Source organism: Acartia tonsa, chromosome 4 (genome assembly GCF_053477335.1).
Source record: "Acartia tonsa isolate MP-2025a chromosome 4, ASM5347733v1, whole genome shotgun sequence".
NCBI lineage: Eukaryota > Metazoa > Arthropoda > Copepoda > Calanoida > Acartiidae > Acartia > Acartia tonsa.
This window is the reverse complement of record NC_137263.1, coordinates 11,243,619-11,260,675: the sequence shown is the minus strand read 5'-3', so window position 1 is coordinate 11,260,675 and position 17,057 is coordinate 11,243,619. Positions and strand designations below refer to the sequence as shown.

At 32.3% G+C, this 17,057-nt stretch overlaps 1 protein-coding gene and 1 long non-coding RNA gene across 4 annotated transcripts; both read left to right on the top strand.

Moving 5' to 3' along the window:
- LOC145316034 (uncharacterized) lies at positions 1-10,330 on the top strand. Of its 3 annotated transcripts, none has more exons than XM_080156301.1 (18): positions 1-312; positions 764-829; positions 1,280-1,341; positions 1,951-1,988; positions 2,253-2,547; positions 2,938-2,995; positions 3,598-3,709; positions 4,449-4,512; positions 5,143-5,210; positions 5,674-5,751; positions 6,445-6,509; positions 6,782-6,850; positions 7,042-7,091; positions 7,212-7,326; positions 7,949-7,990; positions 8,320-8,411; positions 9,656-9,790; positions 10,173-10,330. In XM_080156301.1, exons 1-18 carry the CDS (start codon positions 218-220, stop codon positions 10,313-10,315), a joined length of 1,647 nt encoding a protein of 548 aa, XP_080012427.1. In that variant the 5' UTR covers positions 1-217; the 3' UTR covers positions 10,316-10,330. The 3 variants fall into 3 exon arrangements, with proteins under 3 accessions (XP_080012427.1, XP_080012428.1, XP_080012429.1); XM_080156302.1 differs by having other exon boundaries at positions 3-312; positions 1,292-1,341; XM_080156303.1 differs by having other exon boundaries at positions 252-312; positions 1,296-1,341.
- Positions 10,331-12,106: 1,776 nt separating this feature from the next.
- On the top strand, positions 12,107-13,808 carry LOC145316036 (uncharacterized). The gene is made up of 3 exons (XR_013878276.1): positions 12,107-12,207; positions 12,543-12,601; positions 13,629-13,808. It is a non-coding gene; the product is annotated as an uncharacterized LOC145316036 (long non-coding RNA).
- Positions 13,809-17,057: the final 3,249 nt, after the last annotated feature.

Here is a 17,057-nt window from a genome sequence, read left to right as displayed (position 1 = left end):
GAGAGGGGATAGTTTTTCGTTTATTATTTAGGGTTAGGTTATATTGGGTACAGCGTAGAATCGGTTCTGAGCCATACTGGAAAAAAACATCCACGGAAAGCTGTCTATAATACGATGCCAGAATTAACTACTCCATAAGTCCTGGCCGATGTCAAGCTGAACAAAGAGCAATCAATCAATATTTATTTTCAGATGATTATTATTTATTAATTGAACAATGTGGAGCGATGAAGAGGACAGCTTTGCAAGCTCACCACCAGTCTCACAACAATATGACAAGAGGAAGAGACATGGCAGAGATGATCATCAAGGGCATGTTTCTATTCTATACAAATATTTAAGATGGCATTGCTTTTGGAAGAAAGGCATGTAGTTTGTGGTTTTTTTCAAGACGAAAAATATGATTCCTCGTAATTTTTATGGCCCTTGAGACCTCCAAAACAACTATCTCCAAAAAGTTTGTCTCTGTGTTTAGAAAACAGTTTCAGACGTTCTATGTTGTGCTATTTGTATATAATGAAAGGACAGTTACCTTTTCTCTTTTTTTTTCAACAAGATATCAGTTTCCATGAAAAATATCAAGAATGTTCCTATCGGTGTATGTCAACACCCAAAATTGAAATTGGAAAGGCTTGCCTTTCCCTTTTTTAAGAAAAACACCACTTAAGTATTAATTTCCTCTTAGACTAATAAATAATCTTAATGAAGTTAAGGAAAAATGAGTATGTATAGAATAGAAAAGAAGTAATATAAATAAAACTAGATTAAATATATCTGAGAAGACACTCCATCACCACTGCTCTAATCTAATAAACAACATTAATAACAGGCATACAAAACCACGAGTTTTAAGATTTTGTAATTCCCGGTGATGATATATGACATTTTTCTGTCTAACACATCATAGTCTAAGTCTCAGAATTAGGCAAAAATAATCTAGATCTGTCATTGTTTGAAATTACCATGTCGCGGCCAAAATTACCAAGAAAAATCCAAATTTTCTTAATGAAAAGTTACAGATATAAAACCCTTTTAAGAGGAAACATTTTTTTACAGCCATTATTAAAGTTAGCCTGAAACAAGACTGGGGGAACTGTTAAAAAATGTTAAACATTACCAATCGTGATCTTGGTTAAAAGAAGAATATAATCATGCATATATTTTAAATCTTTTTGTTATAAACAGATTCCTTGTCCCTAACTAAACAAGTATCTAATAAAATTTAATTCCTTTCTTCGAATGAAACTTTGTTTGTTTGTATTTGTTGGTTTTTATGAAAATATTTGATGAGTGAGGATATTAGAATATCAGATAAGCCTCTGAGTGCTGCTCTTTTCAAAGGTAAACAAAACAAAACTTTAGTTTTATAACAAACCTTTTGTTTATGGATAAAACGTTTCAATTATTTCTCTCTGTAGGTCTAGGATAGAGCATTTTGTTCAAGTCTGTGCAGAAAACGCGTAATACGTATTATTTATGTCATTTGTAGAACTGATTTAAAGTAGTGTGATGTTAGCATTATTTTAAACATTTTATGCTAATATTAAAATGCTTTTAATTCACAGTTGATGTATCTCACAAAATAAAAGTCAAGCTCAAACATAAAAAAAATCTGGGATTTGTTTTATCTATGGTTTGTTTATTTTTGTGCGTAAAATGTTTTTATATAAGTTTATAAATACGTGGTACATGTTTTGGTGAAATGTTTTATATAAAAAAAAAAACAATAGATTGTTATATCAATATCTCTAAACGTTTTTGTTATGTTTATTCAAGTTTAGTCCTATTCTTAGTCACTACTTAAATGGTCAGCAAGCTGAATAAATGAAGACATGACGTATCCCAAAATTAAATATATATCAGTAAATATGTATTTTCAATTCTTCATATTTTAAAAACTACATGAAAAAAATAAAACTCCAAATTTTTAAATTATAATGTATTTTCTAGACGATTTGATAGTTGCAACAAGGTGCAAAGTTTTTAAGGTGAATTTTTATTTAAAATCATTTTCGTTTTTGATTTTTTCCTAGATAATAATCTTTATATTATTTTCGAAGCTAGTCGGCCAGAGGTTCGGTCAGGATGTCTTGAGAAGCTTAAAAATATTATTATTCGTTTAAATCAAGTAAAACATACCTAATCTGTAAAATATTTGAATTATTTTACAGAAATAAGAAAATTTAAACTTAAATTATATTTTCCTAGTTATGGTTTATTTTCCTTTATTATATTGTAAATATCTTAATCAGACAAGTAAGGGAGATGAAATGCGCGAAGAAACTATCTTAGAAATAAATCAAGATGAAGAAATCAAATCAACAAACTTTTTTAACAACCAGTTATTCCTTTCAATAAACAACAACAAAAGTAAAAACTGGAGCATAACTTCTATTCATTTAAACAACAATTCTGCTACGGAAATATTTGCTTGTAAAAGTGAAATAAAATGGATGTTGGCCGCGAGGGGAAGAAACTTAAATGAAAGTTTTTATGTTGAAAATAAAATGAGTTTGGATGTTGGAGATGAAGATTGTTTGCTTATAGGAATATTTTTGTTTTGTTTGAAAGTTTAATATAATGATACATTTCATTACATGAGCTTTGTGGATGTTTCATTTGAAATTTGAAGAAAAATTATTTTGCAACCCTGATAAATAAATGTATAGTTATCATTTTTAGCTTGAAAATGCAACCTCTATGTATGATTTAATTGGACAGCCATAATTATGTACCTAAACAAGTTCATTGATTCGTTGGCTTGAAAACTTCCTAGGTTAATTTGTCTAGACTATATACACTCGATTTCATAACTTTTTCACTAATAAAGGGTAATTTTGTTATAATAAATGTTGAGTCCATTAATTTCTCGTCCATTGTTCCATCCCTTAGGGTCAAAAATTTTAGGAAAACAAAAAAAATATTTGATATATTTAGTGTGGAATGAATCTAACCCATGCTTGTTGTTTAATGATCAAAAGTTTCCAATTTTAAGGTATTATTTTTTAAAGTGGCAAAGTTATTCTATAAGTAGCTTTAAGCCTCTGTTGTCGATCTGTAACGCTAAGTTTTCCCCTTCTCTATTGCGGTTTTTTTAGTAAATGCATGTAATAACTAACTAGCTTTTCTAAAGCATTTTTACTATTTTAATTTCTTTGTAATTTAATCACACCTGTAAAGGGATAGTTGCATGAAGTCCATTTTAGAAAAATGATTCGATGCATAAGTTACAAGTAAACCATCAAACATCCTACATATAATTTTGTTTTACAATAAATAACATACATTTAGACATCATTAGTTAAGTCCTTATGCTGTTTTTGTGAAAATAAGCCAGCTAATATAAATTGCATATATCACTAGAATATGATTTTCAAGTCTTGATATATTTTAAACTACATGGTAAAAAATTGAATTTCTTTAAGATATATGCCCTAAAAATGTAGTTTAAACCATTGAACAGGAAAATATATGCAGTTCATAAAAATCAAGTTCAAATGCATTTCGTGCAATTACCTCTTTGTTAAATATGATGATATTCCCCCTTCTCTCAAAGATATTAACGTTATAATCGTCTGAACTTCTTTATCCATCTAGGCGCAGTCTTTGTTCAAAGATGAGCTTTATTTTACAATATGTTGTACTCTACAGAGAGAAAAAATCGTTGAATTCTTTTGCTGATTTACTAAATAACATTAACACAGAAAAGGTAATAATTGAGTTCTGAAGATTAGTTTTTTAATAGCGCAGCTACTGTATTATTAGGGTATGTGCGTCATTTACTACGTCTCTTTCTCTATTTGATTCTACGCAGCAGGAAATTGTGAGCGCCATTTAAAACTTTAATTTCTACGCAGCGATATGCTGTGAGCGACAACATCTACGTTATGAGAAAAAGAGCATAAACTCTTACAACACTTGAATTTATTTTTGTTGTTCTTAATGATTACCTCATTAGTATAGCTAAAGGGTGAGCAAAAAAAAATGCGTAGATTTTTAAAATTCAAATTGCGCAACTTGACTTGCGAGTAAATTTTGGGACATTTTACCACCTAGCACCTAGATTGTTTGTAGCACAGGAACCGTTCTTATAGTTCCAAAAAATACAGTTCATAGCGGTTCTAACGGTATGCGTAACATTTTTCTACCATTAACACAAGACGCGCAATTTGAATTTTTAAAATGTACGCACGTCTTTTTGCAAGAATTATTGTCTAATATTTACTAATTTACTCGCAAGTCAAGTTTTGAGTCGGTTGGGACATTTTAACACGTAGCTCCGTAACTATACGTAGCAGAGGAATCGTTCTTATATTTCCTAAAAATAGACTTCTTTTTGGTTCTAATGGTATGCGTAACATTTTTCTACTATTAACACAAGCCCCGCAATTGGAATTTTAAAAATCTACGCATTTTTTTTTGCTCACCCTTTCATTGTCCTTGTTTAGAAAATGAATGGATACCTTTCTGAACAAGAAATTATTCAAATTGAGATATGTGACTTATTTTTTGGTAAGCTTTTCAATTGAAAACTTATTATTTACCCTAAAAGTGGTTAATACATAGTGTAAATATAGACCTCTTCAAAAGCCTCAGGTATGAAATACATTGTACCTTCTATTAACTCCTATGTTTAAGGGTTAAAAAAATAAATGTCTTGTAGGTTTTCCAGTGAGTAAAATATCTTGCTGATTATACATCTAATAATCAACCAGCTCTTTAAGTTTCATATGCCTGTTATTGTCTTAGGAATCCCACCTTATCTTGCAACTAGTAGCATTTCATAACATTAACAACTGTTTGTATCAAATTGCTCTGGATAGACCTGACACTCGATAACATAACTAAAGCTTCTATATATATATTATTTACACTAGGGATGGCAATCCGCCGCATTTTTGGGTCGGATTCGGATTCCTACTAAAATCCGCCAATAAAAGCGAATGATTCCGCGGATTTTAACAATATTTTAAAAGTCTTTTTATAAATAAAAAAAATTCTTTAGCGGCCATTTTTCTAACCCTTACTTAACCTAACATAACCAAAAATAAGCCTGAATAGCTAGTGTGAAAATAAAAAGAAACGTGGGGTAGTTTGTAGTTTAAAAATTTCCATCCCTAAATTATACATATTTTTATTAAGTGATTTTGTTAGCCTGTGGAAGCTTGATTTTATTTGATGAGACTGGTAAATATAGCATTTCTAAACAGGTATTATAAATTATTTAATGTTTATATATGCTAAAATGTTAAAATACCTGTCCAGAATCCACCTGGTGGCCTGCAGTCCTACCTTAACCTGGTGTCCAAATCCAATTAAAAAAAATAGGGAAATTACATTCCCATAGGAAACTCTTTTTTGCCAAATAATCTATCCTCTTTCTCCTAAGAAAAAGTCTATTCCCACCCTTTACGTAAATGTGTCAACCCCCCCCCCCCCCCCCCCCTTAAATTAGGTATATTAGAATAAAGGTATACATTTATACAGCTAGTAGTAATAAGTTTTTCATTTTTAAGCTAGTTTATTATCATATAATAAGGCAAAACTCACTTACCTCAATTTATCGGCCATTGTCTTATCCCTTTAGATCCCTGGGTATAAAATCTTGTTATGTGACTTATTTGAATTGTGTTAGCTTAGTTTTACAATAGCATTTGATACTTGTTTATTCAGATATCTTGGTTCTCTATAGCGAATGGCTGTTTAACTGCTCTGAGGAATGATAACAAAATATTAATATGTTGCATTTCGGTAACTTTTTTAGCATGTTTGCAGGGGTGTATAATATATTCTGCACAAGATTCATTTTTTTCCCCTGCTGCAAAATTTTTATATTTTTTTTGTCCTAGTTTTTTCCAGCAAGGAAGGAAATAAAATGGAAAAATAATTTCAAAACTCTTTATTTTATTCATATTATCCCCCCTCCCACATATTCTTTTAGTTTTTTTCACCAAAAAGGTGAGAAAAATGGAAAAAAACGCTTTCAGTTCTCTTCATTTTTACATTTTTTCCCCCAACCACATATTTTTATATTTTTTTACCCCCCCACCCCCCCCCCCCCTCCCCCCCTCTGAGCAGGGTCAAATTTGAAAATATACACCCCTGCATGTTTGGAAAAAAATTTCAATTGTTCTATGCAGTAATCTGCTAAAGTAGTAAGTATGTCTCAATAAAACTGCGTATTTCGCCCTTTTTTCTTCCGTTTTCCAATTTATTTACCTAGTAAGTTTCAAAATATTTTTTTATGTTTGTATATCTGTACTATACGCTTATGGACAGTAATCTTTTTTTCATTGAAATAAAATTTTCATGAAAACTAATCTTGTTACCTAGTAAAAGATTTGACAAAATACTTCGATAAATAAAAAAATAATTACCTATAAAATCAAAATATAACCAACCAATTCTTTATACTTTTAATCATAATTCAAATGATGTTTTAAGGACTTGAAAGAATCCTCTAAAAGTTCAACTGAAGCTGCTTTTAATTCAGTCTCTGATTTATCCAGGTTTATTTTTATCATATGTTTTATTTTATTCAAATATTTAATTGATATAAAGGGGGATGGATGGAGGGTAAGGAAGCTCAAATTGCAGATTGTATGTCTCATGATTCATAAATTCTATCTTCACTGAAAAAAGCTAAATTTACCTTAATACGACACATATGAAGCTTCCCAAGATGAACGTTTAAACCAATCCAATCAAAAAAAACTATTTAAACTTTTTTAGATACTTAGCAGATTCAATAAAAATAATTGTATTTTAATATTTTGTTTAGAAAAGTTGGTCATGTTGATGAGATGTTGGCTGTTGAACAAACTAAATTAGATCATATTAGAATATTCAGGTTTGCCTAAATACTTTTTATCAACTTTGTATTATAGATAACTGCTGTTTATTGCCTCCTTTTCCCCCTTTTTATGCATTAAATTGTTAATGATATATAAAAATCGTAGTAAAGAAGTTATATCAACTTTGTATATTAATCGCTTTCAAAATTTATCAATTAAATAATCATATCTATCTAATATTGATTAGTTCAATTCAAGAAGATAAAATATTTGAGGTAGAAGCCAATTTTAAGCAAGGTAATAATATAATTTTACTTAAAAATTCATTATTTATCTAAGCATTATTTTCTTTTTAATATAACATTTTAGATAAAAAAAATAATCATATACCTATCAAACTTATACTCAAATTTTTAGATTTTAATTTTCCATTTGATCCTGTTCACAAGTTATCAGTAATTATCAAGCTTACAGACACCCAAATACAAATTAAACAAGGATTTTTCATTTTCAAGTTGGTTCTTCAAACTAGGAAAATTACAAATTCAACCATCAGAAGTAAATTCTCTAAATATTTTATAAAGTTACTACTCTTGTATTTTTTTTCTGTGCCGCTTAAAGCATCTCAAAGGGGTATTTGGGTATTTCTTGCAGGCGGAATTAATTTTATAGTTTTTCCCATTCAAAACATACAAAAAACTTTACTTTTAGGGAAAACCCAACTCGAATCCTTTTAAGTATCAGTTCATTTGCTTTGGTTTTTTAATCATCCCTTTCGCTCTCCCACTTTCTAAATACTTTATAAGTGACTAGCGGCTTCGCCCCTAGCCTCTAGGGGCTTTGTCCCAAGAGGTTTGATCAACCTAATTTTTTGTATTTTAGATTTAAAAAGAAAAAGTAAAAAAAAATTTTTGGGGGGGGAGGGGGTATTTTTTTTTTGGGGGGGGGGGTTAGGGGTTTCCCACCCCCCAAGAAAATAGCTTAAAACCATCACAGGACCAGTAGGTATATTCCCTGAAGAGTAGAGCCCAATCGGTTCAGTGGTTACTGAGATCTTAAGCTTCAGACGGACAGACAGACGGACAGACGGACAGACAGACAGACAGACATCGTTCTACTTTGTATTATAGATAGATATTTGTAATTTCGATTAGTTTTGATACAATTGAAAGAACAGTTCCTGTGCCTAACATGAGGTAAATTAATATTTATACATTTGTTATTAAAATGGTCATAATTAATTGCGAAGCTGTTCTGATAGTCAACCCTGCTAATTCGTCTGCCTCTGAGTTATAACTTAACTTTTCTACCATTTTTCCCTTTTTGCACGTACACCACTAATCTTTCTCTTTTTTTCCATGTCCATCAAATTATCCTCGCTTCCTTTGGGTGTAATCGTCCTATTTTCCAATTATAGGATTAATGATTTTTATGCCCTTTATTCAAACTTCTAAACTCAAACTAAAATAAAAACTGTTTATACTTGTATAAATTGAGTTTTAAAGTAATGTAGAACTTTGCCTAGACAAGAAGATGCTCTACATACAAGTATACCAATGGAAAATTTAAATACCCAATCTTTTCCGCTTCAATTGGATCTCTTCTTAGTGTTGAGAGGTTGGATTTTTACTATATTATTATATAGGGATAGTTGCATGAAATTGTACATTTCAGAAAACTGATTTAGAGCAAAAGTTACAAGTATGCCATCAAACATTTATAATTTTGTATTACAAACAATAACAAACAATTAGACATCAATAAATAAGTCGTCATGCTGTTTTAGTGAAAATATGCCAAGTATAGGTAAAAATTGCATATTAGACCGACTCAGAATTACCACTTTTTTTGAAATTCAATGGGCGCGCTATTTCAACCCATTCCTTTTATGATATCAAGACCAATGATACCAAAAAAAGTGTTCTAGTAGCTTTTTTTCAGCAATATGTCAAATTCGATTTTCATAAAAAAGGGGAAGGTTACCCCCTGGGGGTGAAATTTTTTTTTCTTTCAAACCATGGCTTTATACACCTTCCTGAATTCGTCTTGAAGAGTACATTAAGGATCAAAAAACGATTTTAAAATATTTTGATCATAGCAAGAGCTATTCTCAAAAAACTAACAATTTTGGCCATTTTAGCAAAATCAGGTGATTTTGACGGTTATTTGAGGATAACTTTTTCTGGGATCAATATTTTTTAAAAACGTTTTTTGATTCTTAATGTACTCTTCAAGACGAATTCAGGAAGGTGTATAAAGCCATGGTTTGAAAGAAAAAAAATTTCACCCCCAGGGGGGAACCTTTCCCTTTTTTATGAAATTCGAATTTGACATATTGCTGAAAAAATAGTCTGAGAACACTTTTAAAGGTATCAATAGTCTTATATTTATGAATAGAATGGGTTAAAATAGCGCGCCAAAAAATTTTGCATCTTGAGTCGGCCTATTGCATATAGCACAAGAATGTGATTTTGAAGTCTTGGTATTTATTTAATTAGGTCGTGGAAAATTGAAATATTTTTAAATATATGATGCACCATAAATGTAGTTTTAACAATTAAACAGGAAAAAATACGCAGTACACTAAATTCATGTTTAAATGCATTTCGTGCAACTACCCCTTTATAACATTTTTAATACCTGTACACAAGGGATAGGTCAGTAGAAATACAGAAAATTTGCCCCTGCTAAAATTGTACTACTTTCTGCCTTTCTGTTTGAACACTTTAAAGGGGGGAGGGGAATCAATTTTTACCCTTTTTTACCTTTCAAATAATATTACTTTTTGGTTATAAAGAAATAAATTTACTATTTTTTTATGTCTGTCTAAACATAAAGCTTTGAAAAAATAATATTTCTAGAATCAAGTGTGATTGAGAATTCTCTTGGATTTATATATTCTGAGAAATTATATTCTAAAGAATTGTCACCTCTGGAATTCTTGAGTTTGGACGTTGTATCCAGAAATATTGATGGAAATAGACAGCTTCTCTCAGGTATAAAGATATCTAATTTTGTAAAGGATGTGCCATTTTTTTCAATAACAAGAAATCCAGTCCACAAAGCTCGTCAGTAATTGTTTTATGATTGTTTATCATGGGGTTCTCAATTTTAGGTAATCTTCACATAGGCCCCGTGATGGATTTAGGCTATTTCATTTCCAGATTTAAGTCTTGGGATGGTTTAAAGCATTTTTTTCTTTCTTTTGAATACAGAGCCAATAGATGCTAGAGGCGTAGTTATAAAATAGGGTTACAATTAGATTTGGCATTACAGTTGCTTTAATCTATTACAAGATGGAACTGTGAAGAATCAACGAGTATTTTTTTTAAAAGATTTATTTTCAGACAAGTTATTTATCTGTAAAATTTGTTTAAGGGAATGATGGATTAGAAAGAGACAGATTTCTTGCTCTGTTGGACAATGATGTCCGTGAAGAGAAGATAGTCACTTCCACAGTATCTATATCAACTCAAACTACAGGAAAATCAATACATCTGACTTTTGTTTCATTTAATTAGCTATGTCGTGCGGCTCCGCTCCTGCTTCACATCGCATGGCATTTAACAATGATAATTGGGATAACACAACGAACGATAAATTGAAGTACTCCCCAAGAATGATGTAAAAACTCCTTCTGCAGATAAAAATTAATGGTTGAAAAGTTTGTACGCTACTAGTGGGGAACCAACCAATCAATATTAAATAAAAGCTTTTTGGCCAACAACTAAGAAAACGTGGTTATAAAACTTTGGGTGCCAGTAAAATTTACTGTCAAATGTCCCCTTCCTAATTTCCAGTGTATTTTATAACGTAGGTTTTGTCATTGAATCAAGAGGGGGGGAAGTTTTGACACATTTACGTAAACAGTGAGTATAGGCTTCATCTTTAGACTATATGGAGGATAGGTTATTAGGGATAAAATCATTCTTTTATTATGAATTTTTCCAAGTTTTAAGATTTTTTTGATAGGCCTCCTGGTTTAGAAGCTGCAGGCCCTAAAGTTCAGGAGCTGCAGACCTCCAGTTGCTCTAGACTGGTAAAAATCAAAACCAAAAGTTTTTTTAAAATTTTTTAATGAGTTAGAAGAAATTTTATATAACAAAATATGCATATTTTCAAATGTTATTTACATGTTTGAAGAAAAAAGATGCATATTTTATTTTATAAGTTGAACTCTACCTCTTCAAAGAAAATTTAATTTTTATTTTTACCGTTCCAGAGAACACCTGGAGGCCTGCAGCTCCTGAACCTGGAGCCCTATCCAAAATATCTTAAAACTTGGGAAAATTCATCACATAAGAATGATTTTTTCTTTTATAACCTATCCTGTCAGTCCAAAGATAAACGCTATACTCACTGTTTACGCAAATGTGTCAAAACTTCCCCCCCCCCCTCTTGTTCTTTTTAATGTTTTTCCAAAAACTAAAATTTATAATTTTTTCTCTAAGATTAGATAAAATTATAGAGTAGATATTTTTAACATTGGAACATGCAAGGCAGCAATTAAAAGTTTTAGGCGTCATGATAATGAAATTTGCCCGAGTATTCAGTTTATTCTCTATTCACACATTTAATTAAATCTATTTAAGCCTTGGAATATTATTTACTAAAGTTATAAATACACTTGTTGTGCTTGTCTGTCTGTGTGTTAGTGCAAGTGTCAGTTGCGTGCACAGAAATTTACCAGGGGGGTTTAGCTTTTTTTTCTTTGGGGGGGGGGGGGGGGAGGGTTACGAAATAATGAATAAGGTAGTTAATCTCAAATTTTTTTTTTTTTTTTTTTGGGGGGGGGGGGTTGTGAAAACCCTTCTACACCTCCTTCTTGCACCCTATATATTTAAGTATATTTGAGGCTTCATCTGAATTCAGGGGTGTATATTCTACATGGGATTCCCTGCTCATGGGGGGGGGGGGGAGGTATATAAAATAAGTGGTTGGAGGGGAAAAAAATGTAAAAATTAAGAAAACTGAAAACATTTTTTCCATTTCCCCCCCTCCTTGGTGAAAAAAACTAAAAAAAATGTGTGGTAGGAGGGATAAAATAAATAAAATATAGAGTTCTTTAAATATTTTTCCATTTTCCCCCCTACTTGGTGAGAAAAAACTAGGGTGGGGAAAAAAATAAAAAAATTTGTAGCAGGGGAAAAAAAATAAATCTTGTGCAGAATACACACCCCTGTCTGAATTTCAATTTTAGTACATAAAGTAAAACAATTGGCCTTCTAAATTATCCTTTAAAATTTAAATTATATACAGCTATCTGTATACGTTTTAATTGGCTTTTCTCTTTAATAGCTCAATACCATGTAATTAGTATTAATGTATTGTAATACTATAAGACAAATATCCGATCCTGAACCAATTAACAGCTCCTGATGTGAAACGTGTGACGTATTCTCTATTTCAAAAGGTATACATTTTTGTTCATAATAATAATCAACATCCCGTGACTGAGGCATCAAATCGCCCGGAAGGTGAAGTGATCGAATTATGACACAATTCACGACAGAAAAGTTTATAATAGACAGCGCAGGTGGATTTCTTAGCCCCAAAACAGACACAACTCATAACTTATTGACATTTAAACTTTAAGGTAAAAAAGGGGGCAAAATTACACTTCCCAGTCCAGCCCAAAGTACTCAGATATCCTAGTTCTAATAATTTATTTTGATGGGAAGTATGTTATTTTTATTAAGATTATGACTCATATTTACCCGGAAAATAAGTTTTTTTTTATGTTTTTAGAAAATAGAATTTGCTATCGAAAACGAGGATGAAAATATGGATGAAAATTCTAATACTTGGTATGAGATTATTTAAGGGGGGGGGGGGGGAGTTCTGACACGTTTGCGTAAACCTGGTATATATGCTTTATCTTTGGATTGAGAGGATAGGTTATTAAAGATTTTAAAATCATTCTTATATGATGAATTTTCTCAAGTTTTAAGTTTTATGGATAGTCCTCCAGGTTCCGGAGCTCCAGGCCTCCAGGTGGTCTCTGTACAGGTAAAAATGAACAAAAAGAATTTTGTTTGAAGATATAGAGGTCAGCTTATGAAACAAAATATGAATGTTTTTTCTTCAAATATGTGAATAACATTCAAAAAGATGCATATTTTGTTTTTTAAGTTGACCTCTAACTCTTAAAAAATATTTTTTCATTTTTACCTGTACGGAGACCACCTGGAGGCCTGGAGCTCCGGAACCTGTAGGCCTATCCAAAAAATCCTTAAACTTGGGAAAATTCATCATATAAGAATGATTTTATCTTTTATAACCTATCCTCGCAGTCCAAAGATAAAGATTATATACCAGGTTTACGCAAATATGCCAGAACTTCCCCCCTCTTATTTATTAAAACATTTTTATTAAATGCAAGATTGTAATGAAACATTTCATGTTTGATAAATTATCAAAAGTAAAAAACTTTCATTTGTAACCGTGGATTTTCTTCCGATCACCGACAAAGCTTTTTTTAGTTAAATACTCTGAAATGAATAAAAATTAATTTTGCCACGTTTGTGACAGAATTATATTTATTCTTCCATTCCTCTTTATAAATGAACAAGTTTTGAATTGTCAGGGAAAAGAGAATGTGATTCTGACAAACAATTCTAAGTTAAAATTTCCCCTCAATTCCCCTCTCTTTTTTCTCCCCTTCTTATCCACTTCCCATTTAGTTACACTAAAAAACAAGTTTGACTCCAACTTTACTCTAACAAAATATTTAATTTTGGCAACTTCAAATTGAATTAATTGGGTGAATAACAGCCCCTGATCATTGTTTGCTAAAGTGAGTTTTTTTTGAGTTATTTTATGAACCATTTTTAGGACCTGGGTGCTGTCTGGTTCCGTGGATACTGTTACACTTCTAACTAAGCATTTGAAATAAGAACGAGCTCTTCTATATCTTATTTGTTTTATTTTGTGATATGTAATTTTATTATCAAAGGCATTGTAACTATGTTAATATTTTATTATTATATTCAATAAATAAAAATCAATATTAAACACTTAATAATAAACTTGGCATGAAATTTCTGTGACAGTTGGGTACGATTAAGAAAGCTTAGCTTCTCCATAATTTTTACCTGAATCTCCGTAGGTCCTTTTTTTTACTTTTTGACTATAAAATAATTCAGTCAAGACGAACTTTGATAAAAAACCGCTACTAAGATTTGGGACAGTTACCATATGGCGGCTAAAACAATTCAATCAAACGCAGCCGTAATGTTTTTGCATTCAAACAAATAAGGTACACGCCGCAGACGATTCCAGGCTGGTGTATATTAGGAAGCGGCCTTCGATCCCTTAATTTAGAAGCCAACTAATATGTATATATGTTTGTGTGTGAATTACTCATATTAGTTTAAACCCTTCTGAAAAGACTTGCAATTGAAGTTGTAAAATGAATTAGGGTTTGTATTGTGCCTTCAATTTGGTTGAAATTTGAATACATCCAACTTAATCCTGTATTTGTGCAATATGGTAAGAATAGCAGCTTTCTTAACAAATATATTCTAATACATAAGAAGGATTTGTTTCATAATTGTGTCATTGGGTTTAGGTATAACCAACAAGCAAATTAAATCTAAAATAATATTTAGGGGGGCAAATGGAGATGTCGTCAATTTTACAATGTGTTGCCCCCCAACGACAGCTGAAAAACACGTATAGGTTTCGTGATTTTTTCCCGAATTTATTTCGTTATTGGTAGAAGCTGGGTTTACACTCCCATTAGTAAGAGAATATTGGTTCTGGTATAGTTCATTGTTAAATGATGTTGCAATCGATTATTTCCCAAAAAAAACTTTACAAGACTCCTAATGGCCAAATTGTTGAATGTAAATATAGTGTCATATATTTATGTTGTGATGTCATATATTTAAGTTTGCAGACATATTTTAGTTGTTACTCTTAATTACTCTTCAATTGCTCTCAGACAGAATAAAGAGAAAATATATTTAAGTCAGTTGATATTGAGAGTCCTAACACAGAACATTATCTGGTTTGGGTTCGAGTCTTTATTAAGACCAATACAGCTATTTACAGACATCCTGCTACTTTAGCTAGTTTGCATAGGCAAATATTCTACCCCTTCAAAGTGCATAGTTAATTAATACATTGTATTAATTAAACGGTCAGTCATCCTGTTGCTTGGTGTCCTGATATACAGACAGACACCCTGCTACTTCAGAACTTTCCAGCTTAAATAATCAGTAGTTTTGAATTATTAATATATTTAACCATTTCTAAATAAAGTATATATATAATCTTATTTACTCAAAAACTGCATTTAATCCAATATAATAAATACTTAAAAATCTGTTTGCATTTTGAATTGAATATTAAGTCTACTCTATCATTAACTTATGTAAGTCTGTCTATTTCACATTTGGCGCAGTCTTATTGTGCTACGTGTTATTTAGACCTGCTACTGAGTTAAGGGTGGGGGAAGTGGTGTTTAATTTGAATTCAATCACTTTTTGAGATTTTTTATCTCGGATTTTTCACAGTTTTTTTATTTTTTTATATTTCTAACTTGATTTATATTTTAGGTTTCTGTGGAATTTCATTCTTTAACTCTTCTGATCTAAATTTCACGGCGAATCTAGTTCTAGTGCTCGGATATGGCTGATGGAGAAAAAGGAGAGCGGGGTAAAAATGAAGGCAAGCGTGGACGGCCGCCTAAGCGTCCTCGGGAGACTGACAGTCAGGATGATGATGGAACTCCCGAAAATTGGGAGGAGGATGATGCTGTGGCTGAGGATGTTGGTGCAGGTGCCAATGCGAATGTGGAGTCGGCGTTGGGCGAGGTGGAGAATGACGTTGTGCCTGAAAGCATAAAAAAATATGTTAGGGCAATGTTAAAGGAGCATACGACTGTCAAGGGTCAGGTGGATAAGCTAACGGCGGCGAATAAACGGCTGGAGAATAAGGTGAAAGAGTTCAAGAATTCTGATGAGCATAAGAAGTTAGGCTATGATGTTGATTTGGCTACTATTAAGAAAAAGGTGGCGCAATTGCCAGCGGATGGGGATATTAGCGGTTTTTTGTATGAGACAAGTATGGGGGCTAGTGTATCTGCAGTCAAATTGACGGGAGATGATTCGTTTAATACATCTTTCATTAATCGTTTGAGTGTGGAGGCTAAATTGGATTCTACCAATTTCGAGGCTAAAAGGGTGAAAAGTGCTCCTGGACATCTGAAGTTTTCGCAGATTGAGTTTTTGGGTCCGGTTGGGAATGGAAATTGGATGAATGTTCGTGAGAGTTGTCTGACCGAATATGAGAATCAATTGTTGGATATATTTCCTTTAATTGAGGAAAGGGCTGAAGTGCTTAAGGCCTATAAAAAGGTGGCCGGCGGTAGTGTAAGCCAACAGACTGTAGAGGAGCAGTTTAAGGAGTTTTGTCTTGTAAGAGGAGTCAAGTGGGATAGTGATTTTGTGCGGGATGCTCCATTTTGGGATGGAAACATTGATTTTGAGGATTATTTCTTATCCTTATGGAGGGTTGCTCGGTTCGCAAAGTTGGAGGATCCTATGCTTTTCAAGGACGTCCTGTACAATAGGATTTTTGAGTGCAAAGGGAAGAAGATGGGGAGGCTTATTACGCCGGAGGCTAATGCTTCCCTAAGTGCTTTAGGTTATTACCTGTTGATAAGAAGGTTGGTGATACCCTTTGCAGATACAGAGTCAGCTACTGAATTCTTCTACGCCCTGAAACAAAAGAGTGGTCAGAATGTGGATGTGTTCTTCAATGCTAAGTTACGGCTGTTTAGGCTTATGCATCCTGGTCAAATTTCTAGACAATCTTGGCGTGATTTCTACAATAATGTGGCTAAGAATTTGCTGTTTTCTGATTTAGCTAGAGATATGGCTAATTTCATTGAATCTATGCATTACCTGGAAGATTACAGTGCTTTCTTGACTTATTTGATTCGCAGAGGTCAGCATTACACAAGCTGGGCCCGTTCTGGACACGTCTCACCTGAAAATGTAACGTCCTGTTATTCTCAGGCTATGGAAGGGTTGAAGCTAGAGGATTCTAGGGAGGTAAAAGCTAGGCCTGTAATCAGTGAAGTGCATGTATCTGATTTGGAGGGCAGGACTGAGATTGGCGATAATAATGCGTGGATTGAAGGGGATGATGATATTCCTTGGGATCAGGTTGAGAACGTGATTGGGGCTCTGAATTCGAAGGCTAAAACTATGATTTGTTGGTATTGTGGGAAAAAAGGTCATGTAGTGGCTAGTT

What these genes read in the sequence shown, in the direction of transcription:
- LOC145316034 (XM_080156301.1), top strand. Translation starts at nt 218, where the DNA reads ATGTGGAGCGATGAAGAGGACAGCTTTGCAAGCTCACCACCAGTCTCA. An exon ending in AATATAGCATTTCTAAACAG is followed by an intron (nt 5,211 to 5,673) that starts GTATTATAAATT and finishes TTGTTTATTCAG; the next exon opens with ATATCTTGGTTCTCTATAGC. An exon ending in GATCATATTAGAATATTCAG is followed by an intron (nt 6,851 to 7,041) that starts GTTTGCCTAAAT and finishes AATATTGATTAG; the next exon opens with TTCAATTCAAGAAGATAAAA.